Source organism: Chionomys nivalis, chromosome 13, assembly GCF_950005125.1.
Source record: "Chionomys nivalis chromosome 13, mChiNiv1.1, whole genome shotgun sequence".
Lineage (NCBI taxonomy): Eukaryota > Metazoa > Chordata > Mammalia > Rodentia > Cricetidae > Chionomys > Chionomys nivalis.
The window spans coordinates 5,743,374-5,767,399 of record NC_080098.1 but is presented as its reverse complement, the minus strand read 5'-3'; the positions used below and the strand labels follow the sequence as shown (position 1 = coordinate 5,767,399).

Below are 24,026 nucleotides of genomic sequence, written 5' to 3'. Positions count from 1 at the left end.
AAAAAACAAACAAACAAACAAACCAAAAGTAGCCATGATCTCATTCCAAACACGTAAGTTGTAACAGACAGTGCTAGTCAATCTTTAGAAGTCTAAAATGGCAAGTCTACATTGCAATAATACATGTTGGCACAGGAGTGGTGTTAAACATCTGTTCAAAATCAGGGACTTTGTTCAGCCTATAAATTTTGATCACAAAACAGCCTCCAGTAAGTAAATCGTATTTTAAAAACCCAATCAAATCATGACCAGAATGCAAACTTTTTTTAAACAAAGGGGAGGCTAGACTAATAACTAAAGAGATATAAAATACAGTCATCTGAAGACACACCTCTAATCTGCAGAAAGGTTCACTGAGCTGGGCGTGATGGCACACACCATTAATCTCTGTGAGCTGGAGGTCACATAGGACTTTCAGGACAGTCAGGTCTACATACATAGAGACCCTGCCTCAAGATAAAACAAATAAAAGGTTCTCTGAAAACAGGACAGTTAGCAGACTGTCCCCCACTGTTGGGTACATTGCATCTTCGTCAGCCAATAAAACAGGGACACTCAAGAGTGCTTTTCCTCTGATGCTTCTGGGAGGACCAAACTTTCTGGCAGGAAATTCTCAATCCATGTGACTTCCATCTGGACTACAGCATTTAACTGCTAGGCTAAGATTCAGAGACTTTCAAAGCACTTTCTAGCATCACCATGTTTGAAATTATGATGACTGTGGCAGCCTGGAGCCCAGGCTAACCCATGGTGACCTAACGTGACAAGAGCAAGAAATAGTCCCCATCCCCTTTCAGGGGAAGCTAGAGACAGGGTTTCTCTGTGTAACCCTGGCTATCTTGGAACTTGTTCTGTGGACCAGGCTGGCCTTGAAGTGCTGGAATTAAAGCCGTGTGCCACCACTGCCAGCCTAAGAAATAAACTTCTGACATTATTATATCCTGAGATCTTTGAGGCGGTTACTACAGACATACCATAGCCTGACCTATGCCTATCCTAACATATAAATAGAGGGAGGGGGCACAAACAAAACCTGAAACATTAAAGAAAAACTAAAATAGACACCACAGATTCAAAAGTCAGGAAGAACAAAATCAATATATAGTGTGCACGGTGAAAATCACGTATAACAACTTGAAAAGGCCGATAACATACTTTAAACCCGGGGGAGGCTTTAAAAATGAGAAAGAAAAAACAGTGCATTAGTTGTTCTGTTTGGCCTTACACAAAAGGACAGACAGAAAGACACACGCACTCTGTGGGAAGAGACAATGGGTAGACAGACACAGACAAAGTCAGCAGGGAGGCAGTTTTTAGAAGAGCCGCTTCTGGACAAGAACACTAGCTGGCACACTGAGCAGAATGGAGAACACAGTGGAAGCCAACAAAGAAGCAACACAGCACAAAGCCTAACTACCAACCAGACATCAAGAGCCTGCACGAATCAGAGGCATGCTTCTGTGTCTGCCTTGCCATAGGCAGAGAGGAGGCTGTGAACTGTTCCAGCTCCCAAAGCCTGAGCACACATCAGATGAAGCTGAGAAAGGCAAAAGAAATCTCTCAGATGTCAACACAGAAGCCACAAGAGTTATGGAGCAGGGAGCTTCCTCACAATGGCAGATGTGCCAAGAACAAGAATATCTTGTGGATTTCACTTATATGCAGGGCAAGAGGCAGCCCATCCAGACCTACAGACAGAATTATGTATATCATCTGAAATAAAGACTTCATGTTTAGCGCTGTGGTTACCTGGGACTTTCAGGTAGGCTGCACGGAGGAGATGAGTTCATTCTGCCTTAAGGGAAGATCTACTAGTATTACCTCCAAATATTTACATTTCTTTCAGCCATATGCTAATAAGACTGTAATTACGGATTCTTCTATGGTTAGGTTTGTTACATCATTTTTGCTAGCCGAATTCTGACTAGAGCATTTAGCGGCTGACTTGACACAGATCCTCCTAAGCTTTTACTCTCACCACAGTCACATGTAGGGTTGAGACTACTCTGCCAGTCTGCATCCCGCAGTGAGGTTATGAAGAATGGAAGCCCCAAGTCAACCAAAGGGCATTGTAGTGATATAAGTAGGTCTTTGTGGCAAAGCCACCAGGATGGGGAAAGGCTTTCTGCTTACAGTCTAGCCTTCCCTATCCTATCTGGTAACTGAAAGGGATGTCAAGTCAGAGTCACACTTATGGATCTCTACTGTCAGACAAGTGCGTGGCAGTGAAACCCAGCGGTTAAGAAACTTGTCTTAGCACAGCAATCACATGGGAAAACCAGTGTCTTGATAAAACTCTAAGTTCAACAGGAGCAAACAGAACCTTGGGATAGACTTGGTAGAAATATATGAGTAAATTAACCAACCTGGCCACAAATAATGGAGGCATTTAAATTCAACGCTAATAGTACTTGGAGCTCAGAATCTTATAGTAAAGACTGTACCAACCAACTTACATAAAACAAGTGCCAGCAGCAATTACTATGACAGCCTGTGAAAGTCTCATAATGGACAGACAACTAAGGAAGTGACCTCGCTGGGACTTAAGGATCATGAGAGATTAGTAAACTCAGTAGGGGAACAGTAGGGAAATTTTTTAATAATGAGAATAAAGAGCTGGTCCTGCTGACGAAGGGAACCTGAAGGCAAAAGCAACAGGCCAGATGATACGAAGCCCTGAGCATCTGTCCCAGCTAGTGTTTTCTACTGCTGTGATGAAATGTCATGACTAAAAGTAAGTTGGGGAAGAATGGGTTTACTTGGCTTACACTCCCACATCATAGTCTATCATTAAAAGAAGTTAGGACAGGAACTCAAACAGAACAGGAATCTGGAAGCAGGAGCTGCGCAGAGGCCATGGAGAAGCACTGCTTCTTAGCTTGTTCCGCCTGTTTTCTTCCAGAACCCAGGACCGCCAGGCCATGGATGGTCCTACCCATAGCAGTCTAGGCCCTCCCCCCATTAGGAAATACCTTACAGTTAGGTCTGATAGAGCCATTTTCTCAATCGAGGTTCCCTCCTTTCAGATGTAGCTAGCTTGTGTCAAGCTGACATAAAACTAGTCAGCACAGCATCATCACACATCACTTCAAAACCAGCAGCAACAGGATTTTCTGTCTTCAAAGAACAATTGATTTCTGAATAGTGAGGAGGCAGCAACTGGAATGTGAGATTGCTCAGTGAGAAACTACTTCTGTCTGTGCGAAACACTGTCCCTTAAACTAGGAAAGTAGCACAGCAATGCGACATTAAAATGGTTTAAGAACTGTATTAGCATTCTTTGTGTGATATGTGTGCATGTGGATGCCATCGAGCAGCACTGTGAAGTCAGAGTCTCTGCTTTCATTTTCACATGACCTCTGGAGACGGAACCCAGGTCATTAGGCATCCATGGCAAGCACTTTTACTTGTTATAACATTAGAAATAGTTAGGAAATTACCTAGACACTAGCATTTTATTCAGGGTAATTTTAATGTCTGCTAGCCTGCCTGAACTTGCCCAACAAAATTCTCAACCTCTTGCCAGCCTAACTCTCCACTGAGATTCAGCAAACCTGGGTATGAACTGGATGCAAGGGCAGCATAATAGCAACCTGTTTAGCTGGGTAAGAAAGAAACAGAATTCAGGTCAAGATATCGCTAATAAGGGCACGTCAACTGTCTTTTAATAAATAAAGCTTGCCTGAAGATCTTAGAGTAAAACAGTCCCACTGGTCAGTCTTACAGACAAAGCAGTGGTAACAGATACCTTTAATCCCATAGCCACATTAGTTTGCTATAGAAACTGGGTGGTGCACGCCATTAATCCCAGCCCTAGAGAGGATTATAAAACAGGAGGAGACAGCTCTCAGACACAGTCTCATTCTGAGATTCCTGGAGGCAGGATCACCATTTTCAGACTGAGGTGGCTGGTTGCTTTATTTTTTGGATCTTCAGGTTGAACCTGATTTCTCTGAGTTTCTATTAACTGTGCTTCAAAGGGCTAGCAATTCTTTTATAAAACTGGGAGTGGTGTCATGTGCCTATAATTCCAGCACTTACAGGAGGCTGAGGCTATGAAGACCAAAGAGTTCATGGCCAGCTTGGGCTATACAGCCAGACCCTGTTTACAAACAAACACCTGCAAAAGCTACAGGACATCAAGAAACATGTAATTATGGAGTAGACTCTTTAATAGTTTCTGGTGTACAGAAGAAAAAAAAAACCACTGTTTTATCTTAGTGCAAATGTACAACAGGGGAAAATCCACAAAAGAAAAAATGTTATACAGAATTCTCAGGTATGGCACTCCACTGCCAGACAGTAGATGGGAACTTTATTGCAGGTAGGAAGAAAGCATTTGCCATCAATTTTTATTTTCAGATCAGAAAAATGGAAATTAGGGGCTGGATGGCTCAGTAGGTAAGAGCACCAACTGCTCTTCCAGAGGACCCAGGTTGAATTCCCAGCACCCACATTACAGCTCACAACCTTTTTTTTTTTTATTAAAGATTTCTGCCTCCTCCCTGCCACCGCCTCCCATTTCCCTCCCCCTCCCCCAATCAAATCCCCCTCCCTCATCAGCCCGAAGAGCAATCAGGGTTCCCTGCCCTGTGGGAAGTCCAAGGACCTCCCACTTCTTTCCAGGTCTAGTAAGGGCTCACAACCTTTTGTAACTCGAGTTTCAGGGGATGTGACGCTTCTCATATAGACATAATATGGAGGAAAAACCACCAATGCACGTTAAGTAAAAATAAATAATTTTTTTTAAAAAAAAGAAAAATGGAAATTAAAGTAAAAAAGTTTTAATTCCAAGTAAAAGATCAACTTCGAGAATATGTGATTTATTCTCATCTTTGACATTTCAGGAACCGCTGCAAGCTTACACTGAGTTTCCTTACACTGAGTGGCAACAAAACTGCTGCAAATGAAAGTCATCTCTCATCTTTAAAAAATCGGGACTTCAGAGGCTGCAGAGATGGCTCGGAGGTTAAGAGCACTGCCTGTTCTTCTAGAGGTCCTGAGTTCAATTCCCAGCAACCACATGGTGGCTCACAGCCATCTGTAATGAGATCTGGTGCCCCTTCTGGCCAGCAAGCATACATACAGACAGAACACTGTATACATAATAAATAACTAAATCTTAAAAAAAAAAAAGAAAGAAAGAAAAAGAAAAATCGGGACTTTACACAGACCTCTCATGCTGCCCAGTTCATCACATGGATTTTGAGGCCCATGAGAGAAGATGTGTCTGCAGATGGCACGTCATGAGCATCTTCGTGTGCAAGCTAGCACACTCAGCTTAGAACTTCACAGATTATGCTTCAGGAAAGCTCATGACATTCTCCCAGGCTTACAGTTTTGATTTATTATATTTCTCCTGTCTTTCATGTAACCCAATCTTAAAATTCTACTTCACCTGTCTCACTCCCAACATACAAATGCTAAGTATCATTTAGAATATGATGTTGTTGAGTGCCTAAGTTTTCCCAGATTTTTTAAATATCTTTTTCTATGAAGCCCTGGCTGTCCTAGAACTCACTCTGCAGACCACGCTGGTCTTGAACTCAGAGATTCACCTGCCTCTGTCTCTGTCTCTCAAGTGCTGAATTAAAGGCGTGCACCACACAGCCTGGCTTTCCCAGAACTATTTAAGCATTAGTTCAAGAAACATTTGTTACCTCAATATTCAGCTTTTCCCATCAAAGGGCTTAGCATGGTGAGCAATTATATACATTAACTTGTTCTCTAGTGCTCAGGAGCTGTGACACTTGGAAACTGTAAGATAGTTGTCATCTGAGATGTCTGGAAAGGACGACAGCACTGCCCAATGGGCAGAGGTTTGTAGCGCTAGCCTTCAGGACTAAGCGGGGACACATCTGCTTCTGTATTCAAAATCTGGCTGATGTGTGAGCAGCAGGGGAACAGGGACGCTATGCCATTTATAGGACAAGGTAACCCAAGACCGGCCGTTGGGTGCAATCTAAGTGTCTCTTGGGGAAGTGACCCAGGTCATGTAATCAAAGGAGAGGCCTGGGTGATGAGGGACGGAAGTCATGGGCTTAGAATCTGAGTCTGGAAGCAGTCTGCCAGCAAGCAGTGTTGGCAGTCCTGCGGGACTCTCCTGAACCTGAGTCAGAACTGCCAGGAAAGTGGCTCCTGGGCCTTCTGAAACCATGAGATTATAGATGTCTGAAGTTTCGAGCTGCTAACTTCAGGGTACTTGCACAGTAACAGTAATGATTTCTTGCTTCCTTAACAAAACCCCTAAAATATCAGAATACCTTTGGAACTGGTCCATGGAGCAAAGCGAGTGCATTAGTGAAGAGGACCCTGATTAAAGCCTGGCAGTGTGTCACATGGCTGTGCAGGTGAGAACACAAAAGCAAGGGGCAGGGTATTGGACACTGGAAGGCATACAGCCTTAAGTGCAGGCACAAAGTTTACACTGCCTTCGTTTGTCTGATTAGTGAACTGGGTGCTGGAACTTGGGAGATTTTCTGAACCAAAGTTAGAAGTGCTTTTATTTTTTTGTGGTAAATAGTAACAACACACTTTTATTCTGGAGGAAGTGAGGTGCTATGTTGGAAAGACAGCTTCTCCAGGCCAGTAGCATGAAGGTGAGCCACTTCCAGATCTTCCGTCCTCGGTATCAAGAAGTATTGCAGGATAGTTGTGTGCTGTGTGAAAATGTGTTGCTGTGATTGGTGTAATAAAAAGGGGAACAGCCAATAGTTAGACAGGAGGTATAGGCAGGATTTGGGGGCAGAAAGAACTCTGGAAAAAGGCGATGAGGCCAGCCAGATGTGGAGGAAGCAGCATGAGTAGTATTGAGAAATGAGGTAACAAGCCAGGTGAAAATAAACGAGTTACTTTTAAGTATAAAAACTAATGGGACAAGTCGAAGCTAAGGCTGAGCTTTCATAATTAATAAGTCTCTATGTCATTATCTGGGAGCTGGTGGCCCAAAGAAAAATCTAAAGACTACAAATAAGTATTGGTTCAAGCTGCTAAATTTGGGAATAATTTGTCATGGAGCAAAGAACTACTAGTACAGGCTTCCCTCGGAGTCCCTGACACTCTTGTGACCTCTTTCTCACCTTCCCTAAATCTAGTTCTGCTCTTCAGTAACAAAATGAAACAAACAAAAAGGGGAAAACAAGGGGCAGGAAGAGCAAAGGAGCAGAGACTACAGCGGGGACATCACATCACCCAGACCCTGGACATGACAGGAAGGGGAGTTCGCATCTTCATCTCGAGACAAAGAGCAATGATAATCCTTCCCGAGAAAGTGCTTTAACCTTTGTACAGAAATTCTTAAATATATCAGTGGAATAGTAGTTTCACGAGCTTAGTTACTAAAATAGCTGGTCATGGTAGCACATGCGTGAGGCAGAGATAGGTAGATCTCCATGAGTTAGATGTCAACTGGGTCTACATAGTGAATTCCATACCAGTCAATGCTACACAGGGAGATCCTGTCTCAAAATAAGAAAATATGAAAATACACAGAACATGTTAGAAGGCACGGAATGCCCCTCCTCTCCGTGAATCCTTTAGACAGCTAATAACTTTTTCACAATGCATTTACACCCCTGAGACATCCCATGGGAAACAGAGCACATAGTTAACAAAATTATTTATCTGAATTGATTTTCTTGTCCAGTAAGCAATTCTTCTGAATTATGCCACACTAAATCTTAACTAGACTGTATAAAAACCAAATCCATTGTCTATTAAAGCATTCCCCAACCTTCATGTCCTCATGTGATAGAAAGCTGTCGACATTGTACAACATTCTAAGCAGTTCTAGCCTTCAGGGACTAAACCAAAAGCAGTTAAAATGCTTGAGTCCTTACACTGAAGTATTACAATGAGGTGATAATGCCCACAGAAGTTCTGACAAAATCTACTAACTATACTATATAGCACTTTACATACTAACTGCATCCTGGAAAATGCAGTTATGCCTCAAAACTACATGAAAAAAAGAACTCGCAGAGACATGACTTCCACAAGAAACATGGGACTAGGGCCTAGATGCAGGTAATTCACATATAAATCTTATCTATTAGAATGTTCTGTAGGGGGCTGGAGAGATGGCTCAGCTCTTAGGAGCACGTCCTACTCCTTTAGAGGTCCTGAGTTCAATTCCCAGCGACCATATGCTGGCTCACAACAATCTATAATGGGATCTGATGCCCTCTTCTGTCATGCTGGCATACATGCAGAAAGAGCATTCGTATGTATAAATAAATAAATATTTTAAAATGTTCTGTAGGACTACTTTTTATTGTGAGATGTATACAGGACACTTTTTAATAACTCAATAATATCCCAGTAATTGTGACAGTTGAAAGTAGCCTCTAAAGCTCCCAGAAAGTCTCCAAGTAGGAAAATAGTTAAGTCTCTGTCAAGAACCGATGTAGAGAAAGGAGAGGTCTCAAAAAATCCATAACAACCCATAAAGATCTACTTACTGGACATTAGAACAGCTGTGCTACATAAAAATTCTTCAGCAAGTATTTATGAAGCATGGTGACGCACATCTGTAATCACAACACTCGGGAGGCAGTGGCAAGAGGACTGCTGCACACCTCAGAAGGATATAACTGACCATGAGGAGTGATAAGCATCACTCCAAGTTCAGGGAGCTTGGAACTTTTACCCATGAGCAGCCCTTCATCAGACTCACATCATGGTCCCTTTGCAGCTCAGCCTCCAGCGGGGGCGGGGGCGGGGGGGCAGCACATCAACTATTACTGCAGAGTATCAGAACAACGGGGTGACTCTGGCTCTTCCCAGCATTCTGACCTCACAGTGGCTAATGTGACTCAACCTCTCCACTCTTCATGACTTCTCCAATTCTTCTATTTCCAGTTCCCTCACCTTCCTGCTCTACGTGGTTCTGCAGTGTCTCGAGCATTTGTGTAGCTGTCTTTTTCCTTAGCATACAAACCTACAAGTGTGGTACTGTCTTCCTTCATTCCCACAGCTACCCGACACCATGCTTTTTTGTTGTCCTCGAATAAGACCATATTCTTCTGAGAGTTGCCACGTGCTTTGGTAAGCCAGAGCTCCACATCCCCAATACCACACCCTGTTATCATTCTTAAGAGTATCCACACCTATTATCACCCAATACCAAAACTCTCACAGACAATTCTACCACCACTCCTGAGGCTCTTCTACCCGAGAGCTTGGTTTCACCGCTTAACTATACCTCTAAAGCCTACACTCAAGCACCGTGCTCTTTCCTTATCTGACCGTTCCCTTTACATATCCGCACACTCCTATTTTCACAATCAGTTCAATGGAACCTTCCATTCCAGTACGTTCTCTGTCAATTTTCTGCTATTCTTAGCTTCCCTGTATCGTCTTCTTCCTCTGCTTACCTAGTTTAGATTCCCATGGCTCAGTATCATAATTTGCTTCACAAATACTTGTGATCTCATCATTCCTCTCATCCTCTTCTAAACTTGCTGAAAAACTTCAACCTTAGATAAACCCCACTGTTTACACTTTGTACCAAAAATCAAGTCCAGGCTGATCTCAAACCAATCCTCCTGCCTCAGCTTCAGTGTGTTAAAATTACAGGTGTGCTTCATCCTTCCCAGTGCCATTCTGGTAGTTTTAGTTGGATGCCAAATGCTGCGTTTTGTGCTGCAGGGTATTTGTGTATTTATTACCTCCCAAGGGTTGTGGTCTCTGTTCTGGAACTCAAGTTGCTTTAACCCACATGTGTTTGAGCCCTAGTGTTCAATACTTGCAAGCCCAGAGCAGTTTTTAGCCTAGAATAAAACTGGTGATAATTCACGAGTGCTTTTCTAGATGGATGTCCCTGGTGGCCAGGCAGGTTAACATTTCTCGAACCCTCCCCTCCTTCTCTCACACACTTGGAAGTTCCTCATCAGCTCAGAGCAACTTCAGGATCCCTGGTGCTCTTTGTGTGCAGCCCTTCTATGCACCCAAACTCTGAATTCTTTCTCTTCACCACAGTGAGCTGTCAGGCTGTACTTGCGATTTCTCCCCTGTGATGTGACTCGAAGACTCTCAAAGCGGTCTGTGGTTCATCTTTCTCCACTTCCCTTGTCTGGGTTAGGACTCTGCAACTAACTTTTAGAGATCATCTGTAGACCTCAGTCCCTTTCATTTTCTGCCCTATTTTTTCTTTCCCTCTCATAGCAAAGACATTCCAAAGCATCCCCTGTACCTGCCATGTCCCTAGCCTTTTACTATTTCTCTAGGAATGAACATTTCACCGGAACAAGCCAACAGCACAAAGTCAACCGCATTAGAATTTCCCATCGTCTTCGCTGGTACCTCTAACAGTCCTGCCTGAGTTGTAGGTCACCGCTTTAAAAAATACCAGGCAAAGGCAATGTAAGAGTAGAAAGGTTCATTTTGCCTCATGGTTTAAGGGGATATAACACTACAATGAGGGGAAAAGCGGGGTAACTGGAGGATGTTGCCATAGCTGCTTGTTACAAGGTGTCGACCAAGGAAGACAGGTCCACTGGAAGTAAGACAGGGAGGGCTATTTCAAGACTGCCCCAGTGACTCACTTCCTCCAGCTAGGTCCCACCTTCTAAAGGTTTCACAACTCGCAAACAGCTTCATCCACTGGAGTTCCAGAGTCTAAATACACAGGCCACCCAGTCTACAAGCACCAACCCATGGCTTTCAAACCCTTCTCGTTTTCAGTTGCTCACTGCACTGCATTCGTATATGCCTAATTAAATTTGGATTAAGAGGCTTTTCAAACTCTCTCCCTTCTCTATACCCTCCTTCCTAATTGTCCCATCATGTATTCAGCCGCTCAAACTAAAACTCAGGGCATCTTCCCGGCATCCTTTCTCTGTATACAGTACATTCAAATGCACATCCCAGAACTGCTGATTTTATCTCAAAATGTGTCTCAAATTCATTGAGTTCTCTTCATTTCCATTATCATACCACCTTAAAAAACAAACAAAGTCCTCCCACTCTTTCCGAAAGGACTAAATTCTCCACATGGTATTTCAGAATGATCTTGGTGGTGGTGGGGGGGGGGACACACACGACTGGCAGAGTATGTTGCTTCGTTATAAGAAACCTTATTTCAAAGCACTTTTAATTCCTCACCCTGAGGACCCACCCACAGGCCTCTTGGTGCTCTACAGCTCCACCATCGTGTTCTGGTCACACAGGTCTTCTGGTTCTACCCTTGGGCTTTCTACCTGGAAAGTTCTCTACCCTGAGGCTCTTACTACCAAAGTGCCAAGTAAGGGTACCTTTACCACTACTTAAAACTGTTTTTCTTCTATCTGGAGTTCTGTGTTTTTATCTTACTGCCACTTAAAAATCATGCTAAAAGTTTACTTTTATACACTCCAATCTCATCCAGTCATTTAATTAAATATTGACATTTACTACATGCCAGACACTATTTCAGACTCGCAAAACCATTTGCAACCGAAGCAGATAGCTTTCCCACCTTCATAAAGTCAACAGGCTGAGTGTAAGGTGGTCACTGCTGCATCCACACGACTCATGAGACTCCCAGAGAATGCAGCATTTGCTCCTTAAGGGAACAAAATGGGCTTGGTTGTGTACCTGCACAATGCCTTTCAACTCAAGTATCTCTAGAATAATAACCAAATTTTTACTTTAAAATACTTCAAAACTACTATATCTATATACTTAAACTTCCGACTTCCTGTACTGATAAACATGAATTGAAACTGTGATTATAGAATTCTGGTCCTAACCTCAAATCTTACAACAACCAAATTACCCTGCGACCATTTCATCCATTCATTTCCTGTAGAACCTTCAGAACCTGGCTTTAAACTTGAGTCTACCGAGACTAAACCAGAAGCAATTACTCAAGAACCCTGACTACCTTCTTTGTAAATGACAAGCAAATGGTGCCATTAATTCATCCAAGATTTAAAGCACAATGCCACTTTAGCAGGAAACTATTATAGCTCAGGACCCTGTGTTCCACAGCTCAGAAAACATGGCCTTTTGTGTACCCAAGCGACAGCAGAGGCTGGACTAGACTTAGTTCTAACTAACTCCCTAATTAAACTTAAAGACAGTTTTTATAAGTGTATTGTGGAATTCTTTAAAGAGAACACATTTTATACCAGATAAAGATTTCAGGCTACATAAAAGTTAAATTAGTTTCGAGCATCAATGAAAAGGTCATTCTAAAACTGACGAGTACCTGGCAATAGAGCATTTGTGTGTTGGCCTTCCTTACTCCTCACTGTTACCCGTGAGGTGGGTCAGAAGATTGCTGAAACACCACGGACTGCTCCACCCAGGAAGGTTAAGTGACCTGGGAAAGGACTCACGGTCTAGGTGCATTTTCTTAGTGTATATAACTATTTGGGGCTCTAAATTATTAAACTGATTCATTCCAATACATAAGAATACTGGAACTGAGAAAAATATCACCCACAGGACATTTTAAGTTGTTATGTGTGTACCTGCTAATACCCAGAGGTACATACTCCAAACGACTTGTTTCAGAGACCTGTTGCACAATTCAGTCAGCTATGTCATGTCACAATGCACACCAAAGCTGAAGGAAGCTTTTTAAAGCTAACGTCATATTGATCAAGAATGCATGCCTGCACTCATTAAGCCCACAACCCAGACAGAACGCCACAAACTTCAAGGCTAGCAAGTATGTTACCTACTTACAACAGAAACAATGACTGTTGGATGGACTTTACTCACTGTAGTTAAAGGTGCAAAGCTGACTTCCACTAAATTAAAAATACTTCACCAGTCCAGTCACTGACCACCGTAAGTTTTAAGAAAGTTAGCAAAGACTTCAATCTATGAACATGCTGAATATAACAGCACTGAATAATGCATTGAAAGTAATTCTGTGAAGGTAGTTAAATCAGTGATTTCCTTATAATCTGACTTACTCTCACCAGAAAGTCATTGTCACTTTTCCCTTTTGTGACAGGATCTTACTCTTCAGCACACCCGCCCTCTCTCTGTAGAACTACATGAGCCATCAGGTCTGGCTTTTAGAAGTACCGTTTCAATGTTCCCAAAGCTTCCTTCAGAAGCTACACATACTCTCTACCTCTAAGTTATATTATACTTTCATGTCACTTGTGTGCCCAGAAACAACTACCTAACTGTAATATAAAGTTTCATTTCCTTGTGTATTATCTAATTCTAAGAAGTAGAGAGTCAGGGTTTTCATATGTGTAAGCAGAACACTTAATAAGTGCTTAAAGACCCCACCAAATATTGTTAATTTGTGTATTTATGTGCTTTCCATAGCTGTTTCACTACCATTACTATTCTTAAATACTGTGCCATGAAACACAAAATACAAAGCCCATTCTGTTTTTAATAGAACACTGGTATAGTATTCAATTCTTTCTGAGACTTACAAACTTTTATTCCTTGCTTGTTCTATATTTAAACAGTGCTTTTGATTAAATTCTAGTAATGAAAAAATATAATTTGGTAAAAAATTTTATTGCTGATTAAAAATAACCCACAAAGATTCCTTTATATATATAAGCCATCCATTTTTATCATAATTCCTTAAGAAAATAAAATTGAGAATAAACTAACTCCAAATATCAAACTGCAAAACAAAATGGATGTTAAACTCATGCCTCTGTGCTGGGCTGAACAGCTTGTCTCTGGAAAAGATGATATATCACTGCTGAGTGCATTCCTTTACAGAACTCGGTTTCCAAATAAATATATTAAAAGCTCTAGAAGAAAAAGTTAACAACACTTAAGGCAACCAGGCATGGCAATTTTTCATGGGTCCCTTTGGTAGCTTTTTCTTCAGTTTCTTTCTGGGTTGCCGAGTCCTATTTTTCAATTATTATCCCTTTATTAGATTTACTATAAAAACAACTGCCATATTGAGATAAAATGAAGACGTCTCCATTTGAAGAAAGTATGAGCCTTCTTCAAAGAAAGACTTCACAAAATGTTGAGTGCTTACCAAGAAGCTGTGTAATCTCTAACCCAGCCTAGAAATGTTTACTCAGTCAATGCAGGTGTGACTCCATGATCTTATGACCCCGTACCCAGGAGGTAGATTCAAGTGTCAGGAGTTTCATGGTAAGACTCAGCCACCCGACAGGCTGTCTCAGATGACCAGAGATCATCTCGAAAAGTACCCTGGACAAACTGCAAGTGGAAACTGAACTTTATTTTCTCAAATTATCTTTTGCTATCTAATGCAAAATGCCCAGCTCTCCCCAATTCCTTCCTACTCCACACTGTCCGTAGTTTCTAAATTCTGCTTCTGCTACAACAGATCTTCACTTCATCTGCAAGACCACTAACAGGATGGAAAAACGGGCTGAAGTTTTACAGCTTTCGACCCAAGAGATAAAATTAAACTTGGCTTAGCATATTAAGGGCAAAAACCCCTTTTCTTCAGAGCTCAAGCTTATCACTTATTTTTATGAAACTGAAAATCCAGATCTTTGTTAAAAAAATTAAATGCAGAACTTTTTATATTAGGAATATGTGCATACTTACAAATTTCCCCTATGTTAAACAAGTTTTAGAAGAAAAAAACCAAAACTGTCTATGAATTCTTTACATGGGTGTGGTAACACTACTATATATCAGGCCAGAACGAAGGTGAGACAAGGCAGGACTATCAGACTGTTGTGTCTCGTTAGAATCCTATAAATTTAGAGTTGGATTATGATAGATTTCTACCAGTCTTAACAGTGTGGCTTATATCAACGTGGTATCACTTGCATTCCAATTTCTTCAACTATCCCAGTCAACCCAGGACACAGGCTAAGTCTCCACTCCTCATAAATAATGGCCTGTTCCCTATGCCCTCAGGAAAAGTAAAAGTAACTCCAATTTGTCAAACACCATTTTAAAAACAACCAGTTAATTAAGACCTGCAAATATGTTTCCATATAAGAAAACTGTAAAGTCCCCATTTTAATCATGTAAGTCACCTGTAACAAACCCATCTAATAGTGCTAATCTCTTTGGAAAGGTACCCTTCAATTATAAGTAAAATTGGAGTTCAAGTATTATAATGAAATTACATATTCAAGAGATGCTAAATGGTAACACGTCATCCACCTCTCATTTGTTTGATAAACTTTTGTCTTTTTGTAGTCCCCACTGCTTCACTGCTCCTCATGAAGTTACTATTGTTTCCCTGGACTTTAAAATTTAAGGTGACTAAATACAAAATTTCCATTAACTGTTACCCCTCCCCCACGGGGCTTCACTGTAGCTTTAGAGTCTGTTCTGGAACTAGATCTTGTAGACCAGGCTGGTCTCAAACTCAGAGATCTGCCTGCCTCTGCCTACTGAGTGCTGGAAATAAAGGTGTGTGTGCCGCCACTGCCCAATTTAACTATTAATTTTTGACTTAGCAAGTTGCTACTTATTACACTGAACCAATTGAAACATTTAATCCCTAACATTTACAATTTAGTCAAATGTTTCAAGCACTACAATCGTTATTTTTAGTTCTACATTAAAAAAGGTTTTATATGGAGTAATGATGTTTTGCCGCCTCCCGGAAAGGAGGGGGTGTCATCATTTACATTATTTTGTTCCTTAAAAAATTAAGCATACCTAATTAGGCCAATACATTCATCTTTTTTTTTTTTTTTAAAGGTACTGGAGATGGACCTAGGGCCTTAACACAAGGTAACATTCTATCACTAAAGCAGGGAGGGCCCTAGTCCTTTGCTTTTGTATCCATTTGGGGACAGGGTCTTGATAAATTCCCTGGGCTGGCCTCAGCCTGATTACAGATTTGTGCTACCAGGTTTACAGCTTTATTCAATTTTTATTGCTAAAACTGGCAGAGTAAGAGTACACTAAGAAGTTATCCTCTCAGCGCTAGATTTCTAACCTGACATGGTGACTACCACTTACTTCATCCCAGCATCCAGGAGGCTGAGGATGGAGGATAGTGTATTTAAGGCAAGCCTGGGCTACACAGTCAGATCAAGACCTAGATTTCTTTAATTCCAAAAATATTATAAAGGCAACAATTATATCCTTAGATAGATACATGCCATACTACAATTCTGTGGATGTATTTTTTTAATCATGAAATGCTTTCTTATTCAGCAGTGAGAAACCACTCTCATCTAAACCTGTTTTGTCTAATTAGAATCCTAGTAGTCCATGAAGTTGGATTTGATAACTAAATCCTATTTCTAATAGTCTCAAGACTGACACGAAATTAAGATGACACACCCTTTTCTAAACTCCACAGTCAATTCAGGTTCTAGGCTATAGGAGCTGGTAGGAGGCACATGCCCCATGGCTGAACTTTGCTTTAACTTAACTCTTCTTTTTGCAAGTACAAAAGATTAACTCCAAATTACATCATGTTTGGTACTTTTCAGTACTGCACAACATACTATTCCCAACACCGTGACTTACAGAGCCTGTCACCAACGGCTGAACACAACACTGTGGAGTAGTCTGTTTACCAAGGATTTCATCTTTCTCTAGCAAGAGACCTAGGCTTACTCATACACAGTTTTGGTTGGCTGTGACTTGAAAAATTCTAAACAGATGATGGAAAAAGAAATCCCCATATCTAACAAAAGTTGTACCTTCACCTGTTAAAGCCCAGTGACAGTCACTGCATAACACCAATACTGTCTCAGGGAACAAATTACCTGTAAATGCTAACATGCACGGACAGACCCTTCGGTTGAACTCAGCTCTTTTTAGGTTGTAGCTCTCGGGACTGCCCAAAAGACTCAGAGAAGCAAGACCTAACTCAGCTTCTAAAGTGTACTGTTGTGGGTATTGCGCTTGCCTAATTAATGATTTCCACCTCAGATGCACAAGAGCTACAAATTAACTCCTCAAGCAGGGTAACACCAGCACCCCGATAGTATCTGTAAAACTTACATAGAGAAACAAAAATAAAACCAAAAGACAAGATTCTGCAGTCACAAGTACTTTAATTTTTTTGAAAGAAAAAAGACAAATAGCTTATTTTAAAAATAAACAAATGGCGCCAATCTACTCTAAGTTGATACAGGTCAAAATCAGAGCACTGCTCTCACAGACAGTAAGCTCCTGAGAAGTCAGAACACTACCCCCCACACACACATCTCATCTACTGCATACACTTAGCACTCGCTGGGACCCTCCTCCCCAAAGTCACAATTGACTACCAAAACTATTTTACTTTAAAAGGTTAAACAACCCAAGCAGTTTAAAGAGTTTTATTTTGAAAAACATTACAGAGAATAGAAAATTCTTACAGTGCCAACAGAAGTATTACAGTACAATTTCCACAACAAAATTGGAACATACAAGTCCATGGGATTCCTCGACTTCCTTGAACTGTCAACACACTGCACCCTGTATAAGTGGCTGGACCTGGAAACCAACGTATGCAATTCCTTAGAATCAGAGGGCATCACGTTATAATGTTAAAAAAAAGATCTGGGGGAAATGAGAGGAAGATTCTCTTGTCTCGGGGTCCGGACCCAATTTCTACAGCAAAGTAAAGGCCACGGCTATAGTAAATCATCTATTATTAGCTGTATAAATAATGAAACTACTGCAGCCCACCCGTTAGGGTGTCTGTGAAAAATTCATTCAACTTTAGCTCTTCCAAAATTTCAGAGTTTTAACAGTTATTGAACCAGGTCTTCTCCAACCTAAATTTAACTTACAAACAACTAAAAAGTTGCAGGCTTTAAAAGAGAGCTACGCATTGTAAACAAATCTGCAACACTGTCTCAAAGTAGGTGATGGTGGTGGGGGAGGACAGTACTGTTTTCTTTTCCCCTCCGTATTGTAAACAAATCTGCAACACTGTCTCAAAGTAAGTGGGGGCGTTGTTTTGATTTCAAGCCACCAGGATAACCAGCCCTGCGTCGGGAAGCAAGAGTTGTAGCCTCTCTAAAAGTAAAGGCGTCCGGGCAAACAAGGCGCACCCTCCGCAGGTACTTGCAGGAAGGGGAGAGACTCGGTCAACATGACAGACCCCTCGCAGGCTCCACGTGCCGGCGCGCCCGGAGCCTGCGCCCGCAGCCGCGCCACCCAGCGCCGGCTCCGGAGCGCCACCCAGCGGCCCGACGAGGGCCTGCAGGCGCGGCCCACTCCCGGCGCGCTGCACCCCCACCGCCGCCCAGCCCGCTTCCCTCTCCGGATGCACAAGGCCCAACCCAAGAACTGAGACCACAAAATGGCTGCCGGCGGCTTCGTCACGTGACCCCTTTGTGCCTTTCGGGCCCCCGAACTCCGCGGGACCCGGGTACCGGCGGCCGGGGTCGGCGGAAGGCCTTCGAGGGGGCCCCGCCGGGCCGCAGCGGCCCGGGACCGAGCACCGGGGAGGCGGGGGACCGGCCCGGCCGGCGACCGAGAGTCGGCGGCGGAGAGAAGATGGCGGCCATTTTGTGTGGGTCTGCTGCTCCGCCGCCGCCGCGGGCAGCGGAGGGCGCGGGCCTGGCGGCGGGTCGGACAGGGGAGTTAACACGTACCGACTCCTCTTCCTTCTCCATTCCGGTGGGCATCTGCGGCACGGCCCGGTTTATCGAGGCGTATTCGTGCAGGTCGGGCAGATCCTCACAGCGGAAGACCGGCAGCGGCTTCGAGGCGTCCAGCGCCCGCGCCCGAAACGACAGTTTACTCATCTCAGGCGCAGCAGATACCTCTCCGCTCTGGGGAAACGGCCCCGGCCAGCGGGATCATGGAGAACCGGGGTTTCGGTCTCCACTCGCCTGCCGCTGCCGGGGACTTGGGGGCGGAGCGCAAGCCCGCCGTCCGGGCCCTGACACCAGCCGGGAGGGTGGGAGGCTGTGCCGCTCCGCGCCTCGCTCGCTCGCTCTCTTCAATACGCCATGGCCAACATGGCGGACATTAAAACTCCACTGTGCGCTCTTCAGCCAACCCCAGCCATTCCCCACACTGCATCGCGCAGCGGCGCGGGCACGCGCGGGGGGAGCGCGGGCTCGAGCGGGCGCCGGCGCGGCACGGAGCGCGCGTCCCGCCAACCCCCGGCCCGCCGGCCGCCGGCCTCGTCTGCCTCGCCTGCCTCGCCGGCTCCGCCCGGCCGCCTCGCGCTGCCCTGCGCGCTCCTCGGACGGGCGAAGGTGCGCCGGGCTCTCGGCGCCCCGCGGGCCCTGGAAAGGCCGCCGCCAAGAGCGGCCGGGATGCTCGGGCCTGCGTCCCGGGCGCGGGCACCTGTCACCGCGGAGCTGGCCGCGCGGGGCGAGCGCAGCGCAGTGCGGGAGGTCCAGGAACTTGGAAATAAAAATGCACGCGAAACCACAAGCTTACTCTTAAGTCAAACGAACTTTGAGTTATAATTCTGATCAGGTTCTGCATCAAATCTTTGGTCAATCTCCCACCCAGGGGTCTTTATAAATACATCCTACTGATATATTCAGTTGCAAAGTAGTTTTTTCCAATCCTACATTTTATTCACCCCCTTTAGTTTAGTTGAAGCAAACAGAATAATTACCGCAAATTGTAACAATCTTTGGTGAAACAGTTTGCAAATCCCAGAGCCAATCCAATATTGCTAGCTCGCTTGTGCATTTCTGCTGTATTAGAAAAACGTTACTTCAATGTAGCCGTAGGTTCACACTCTTACCATCTGTTCTCTGGGAAACTTGGTAAAATCGAATCAAAGACCTGTGGCAGTTCGGTGGCTACACCAGGAACGGGAGAGTAAAAGTTAATTTATTGAAAAAAAGGTGTTGATAAGACTTCTAATATTTGGTTTGTATTATACATGAAAATAAGCATCCAGATACCTCTTTTTAGTGAGATATTTTATAAACCGGGAAAGCTGTTAGGGTGAATTTTAAAAGTTTGGCGGCAAAATTCCAAATGTTCATCACAATTTAAAAACGTGTTGTAAGTCCCTGAGGGCTACATAGTAAAAATAATCACCATACTTAAATACAGGGTTTGATATGAACTGTTAATTAGTTTAGCGTGCACAGGCACTCTCTCTTAGGTTTGTTTCTATGTAACATTAATTACGACCTTTGTCCTAAAAGAACATGCTTTGCTACACTAGACCAGGGGCAAGCAGACAAGCAGAATACAGACTGCAGTTCTCCAAGATTACCCTAAAACTCCAATACTGACAGATCATTTCTGGGAGGCAGTGGGACGTTCACCTGCCTTTCCTCCAGCATCTAGGTTGGCTAACTGCCTCTCCCGAGGAGTTAGGATGAAAACCAGTGCCTATTATTGGAACTGGAAGAAGTAGTCTGCAACCTAGGGTGAGGCTCTAAGTATTCACAAAAGGTTTGGGAGATGATATCCCAGTGAGATCACGTAGTTAAGCATGTGTTATGGAAGGGGAGAAGAGAGGGAGGGATAGACAGATCTCAGAGCCATGGAGACCATACCACATTCCGGGAACCCAAAGAACTGCCGGATTCACCGTGAAACACAACTTCTGTATTTAGCTAGGTTCAATAGTTAGGGAAACATTGGCTAAACATTATGGTAGCAGTCCCCAGGCCTATAATATTAGGTTACTAAAAATCCTAGTCAGAGAATTTATAGTTGGGAAACATAAGATTTTAGAAGACAAAACAGTGTCTACTGACTGAGCCAAGGAAATAAATTATTTAATCTTCACCCTTGGTAGCATGCACGAGGGCCTGGGTTCCAATCCCAGCAACACAAAACAAACTGCCAAGCAGCTTGTGGCTATATGCTGTCCACCTCCTACACCATAAGTAATGGGCATGGCTGAGATAATCTCTTTGTTTTCTAGAAACTCTCAAATCATCCACAACCAACTTAGATCTACATGCAAATCAGTGTGCCCTTTACATGCAACATGCCTGCTAAGGAGCACTTGTTTTCGAACCAGTCCTCCATCCATCTCCTTGTATCCTGCAATCCAAGTCCAGGCCCTTCTCGGTGTCCCAGCACCCTGGAGTTCCACTCCTCTGCCACATTCATTCCATACATCCTTGTCCTGAGAAGCAGGACAGTGAGGAAGCCTCAGATCTAATCTTTCTTAGCTCTCCTACTCAAAGATTCCTTAGGAAAAACCATGGGCCCCGCACTATCTTTAACATTTTATTCCATTTTTCACTTAAACCTCCATCTTTTTCTAAGTATCCCAACAAAAGCGATATGAAATTCTCAGTGCTATATGCTGAATACACTTCATTTTCCTCAAATGGAAACATCTTTGAAAAGAGATTTGTCGTCAAAAGAGCTAGAATCCATATCACAAATAGATACTAAAGAGGTGATAATGGGCTATCTCTGTGGGGACACAAACATGACAGCACAGCAGAAGAAAGCAGTCAGGGCAGGTGTGTACCCCTGGGATTCCAGCACTCAGAAGGCCCAAGCAGGAGCTATCCTCCTGTGTTGCAATCAGCGTGGACTATGTAGGGGACCATGTCCAAAAAAAAAAAAAAAAAAAAAACAAGCAAGCCAGCAACTCTCTATTTCTCTGTAGGTGTGGCAGCAGACAAGATGAGCAAACATCATAGATGGCAGTATGGGACTTGATTCTGAAAGATGCCAAGGGGAATGACACAGTAGAAGAAAGAAAGGTATTAGTGGAGGAGCTGAGCTGTATGAACAGGAAGGCGGGAGGAGTGATTGCCAGGTACTCAGGAAAATGGAAGAGTTACTCAGCTAGGGGATAGCAGGAGGCACCTGCAACAATCTTGTTACAAAAGTAACAAGTAGAAGTAGCACATTTGAAGGATAGTATCAAAGTAGAAAGTAAAGAGATACTTATTTCTTTGGAGTGGGATTACAGGTGCTCTTGCTGTTTGTTCTCAGATAGGGTCTTGATATGAAGTTTAGGCTGGCCTGGAACTCACAATCCTCCTCCCTCTGCCTCATCAGTGCTAAGATACAAGTGTTAGAGGTCTATCCATCGCCCCCCACATCCCACCATGAGATGCAAGTTTTAATCAATGGAAATAATAATTACTTATAATATTGTCATCCTGATATTATGAACATAGTGCAAACTGTGCCTTTAGCAGGGCTTCACAGTACACACCACAGGTCAAGTTGCCTGAAACCCAACTTCTACTTCATGTCCTCTTTACCCAAGTCATGTGTTTGTAATTGCTCCATATTTTGTCCATAAGGAAAGCTTAAGTTGGTTTTAGGATGCAAGTCAAGACCTCCTGTAATGCTGCTCACATTACTCCCCATTATTACCCAAGTCAAGCTCTTCCCTGTTGAGTCTCATCAACTCCAGCAATCAGCACAGCTCTCCTATCTCCAGGTTTTTACTCATGCTTTTAGACCTTCTTGACCAGCGCGAGACTACCTTCAGAAATTCTATCTTACAACAGTGTCTTGAAGATTGAACAAAACAATCCACGAAAACATTTAGAATGGTCCCCGGCCACAGAGCACAGTCTGTAGATACAAGTTATTGCACTCGATGGCACTGAGAATGGAAGTAATGACCTCGCACGCCCAGTGTTCTGTACTCAGCTTCATATATCATCCTCAGCCCTTGTTTCTCTTTTGTTTTGTTTCTTTGCCTGTTTTTTTTTTTTTTGGTGTTGTTGTTTTTTGTTTTTTTAAAGATGTTTTCCCTACATACTCAGGTTGGTGTGAACTACTCTCCATCCTTCTGTCTCTGCCTTCAAGTGCTACTAAGAAAAATTTTATTATCCTTCAAAATCCAACTCAATATCACCTCCTCCATAAACTGACAACTTAATTCATCTAAACTCTACTTTTCTAATCTGAAAACCAAACAAGGAATTAGATAAACTCAAAGATCCTTAAGCCTACATGAACCTTTCATTTTCTGAAGTCAACTCCACTTTGATCAACAAGAATAATGCCCACTGCTTGCTGCACACGTACTACACTCTTGGCAGTAATACTCCACTCCTTCCAATCTATCCCTACTTGATGTGTCTGCTGGGTTAGAGATGGCAGGGGAGCTGCCTACTGTCACGAAGCTGGTGAGAGACACTACAGAGGCTAGAACAGAATCTCTACTATCTTGGTTTTAGAGGGGCAGTCTCAGAAATAAGATTTAAGTGGGGAGGGAGAACAGGAAGGGGAAGGAGGGATAGTAGGGTGCAAAGAACATGCCGGGCATTGTTCCTTAGGATAGTAGGGTGCAAAGAACATGCCGGGCATTGTTCCTTAGGATAGTAGGGTGCAAAGAACATGCCGGGCATTGTTCCTTAGGATAGTAGGGTGCAAAGAACATGCCGGGCATTGTTCCTTAGGATAGTAGGGTGCAAAGAACATGCCGGGCATTGTTCCTTAGGATAGTAGGGTGCAAAGAACATGCCGGGCATTGTTCTTTAGGAAGGTGGAAAGCAAAGAATGGTACAGATGGACTAACTTTAGGACAATCTTCTCAATTATAAGAAGGAAGACGTGAAAGCAGCAATGGAGAGTAATACAAAGAGTTAAATTCTTTGATAGGACAACAAGATTAAATATCACAATAGCAGGTTAGTTAGCTGTTCCTGTAAGCACTTAATATTTATTTACCAACTATTTGATTTAGAGTTAGGGCAAAGCAGTCTGTGCTAGAAAAATGAGAAAATACAGTATGTATAACCTCTCAAAGGGAGATGCTACTTTTGCATGTAATTGGGGAAATAGGAAAATAATATCTTTAAATATGGATGGACTAAACGAGAATGAGCAATGTGCAAAAGAGGCAGTATTGAATGAACATGTTTTTATTTAAGGCAATAATTTCCCTTAACTTGTTGTTTTTTAATTTTCACAATAAGCCACAAAAAAATGACAGTAAATAATTCTTCCAACTAACACTTAGCAAAATTTAGTCTGAGTACCCTTTATGATACGTTGGTTTTTTTTAACCTAGAAAATGCTAGAAAGGAAATACTACAGTTTATATTACAATATATTTACTAAAGTATCATATCTGCATGCAGAGTTATCTACATTGTGATTTATGCCTACAATTTAAAAACTTTATGAAGTGATCTCACCAAGATGGACATTAAAAAAAAAATCTCATCCAGTCCATCTTATTACGTAAACTACAGTCTAAAGTCATAGAAAACCCACTTAACACCACTGCAGATTTTGTA

At 42.9% G+C, this 24,026-nt stretch overlaps 1 protein-coding gene across 3 annotated transcripts in view; it reads right to left on the bottom strand.

Annotated features, from left to right (window-relative positions):
- Positions 1-24,026, bottom strand: part of Epc1 (enhancer of polycomb homolog 1) — a 95,541-nt gene that overhangs the window by 50,009 nt on the left and 21,506 nt on the right. Inside the window, exons 1-2 of one of the 3 annotated variants that reach the window (XM_057787253.1) lie at positions 18,465-18,880; positions 17,189-17,355 (exon numbers count right to left, since the gene is read on the bottom strand). The exons of 1 other annotated variant lie outside the window; for it this stretch is intronic. In XM_057787253.1, coding sequence (XP_057643236.1) covers positions 17,323-17,355; positions 18,465-18,617 — 186 coding nt within the window. In that variant the 5' untranslated portion in view covers positions 18,618-18,880 and the 3' untranslated portion in view covers positions 17,189-17,322. Of the gene's footprint in view, positions 1-17,188; positions 17,356-18,464; positions 18,881-24,026 lie in introns of those variants that run through there. One more of the 3 variants, XM_057787251.1, reaches the window with a different exon arrangement.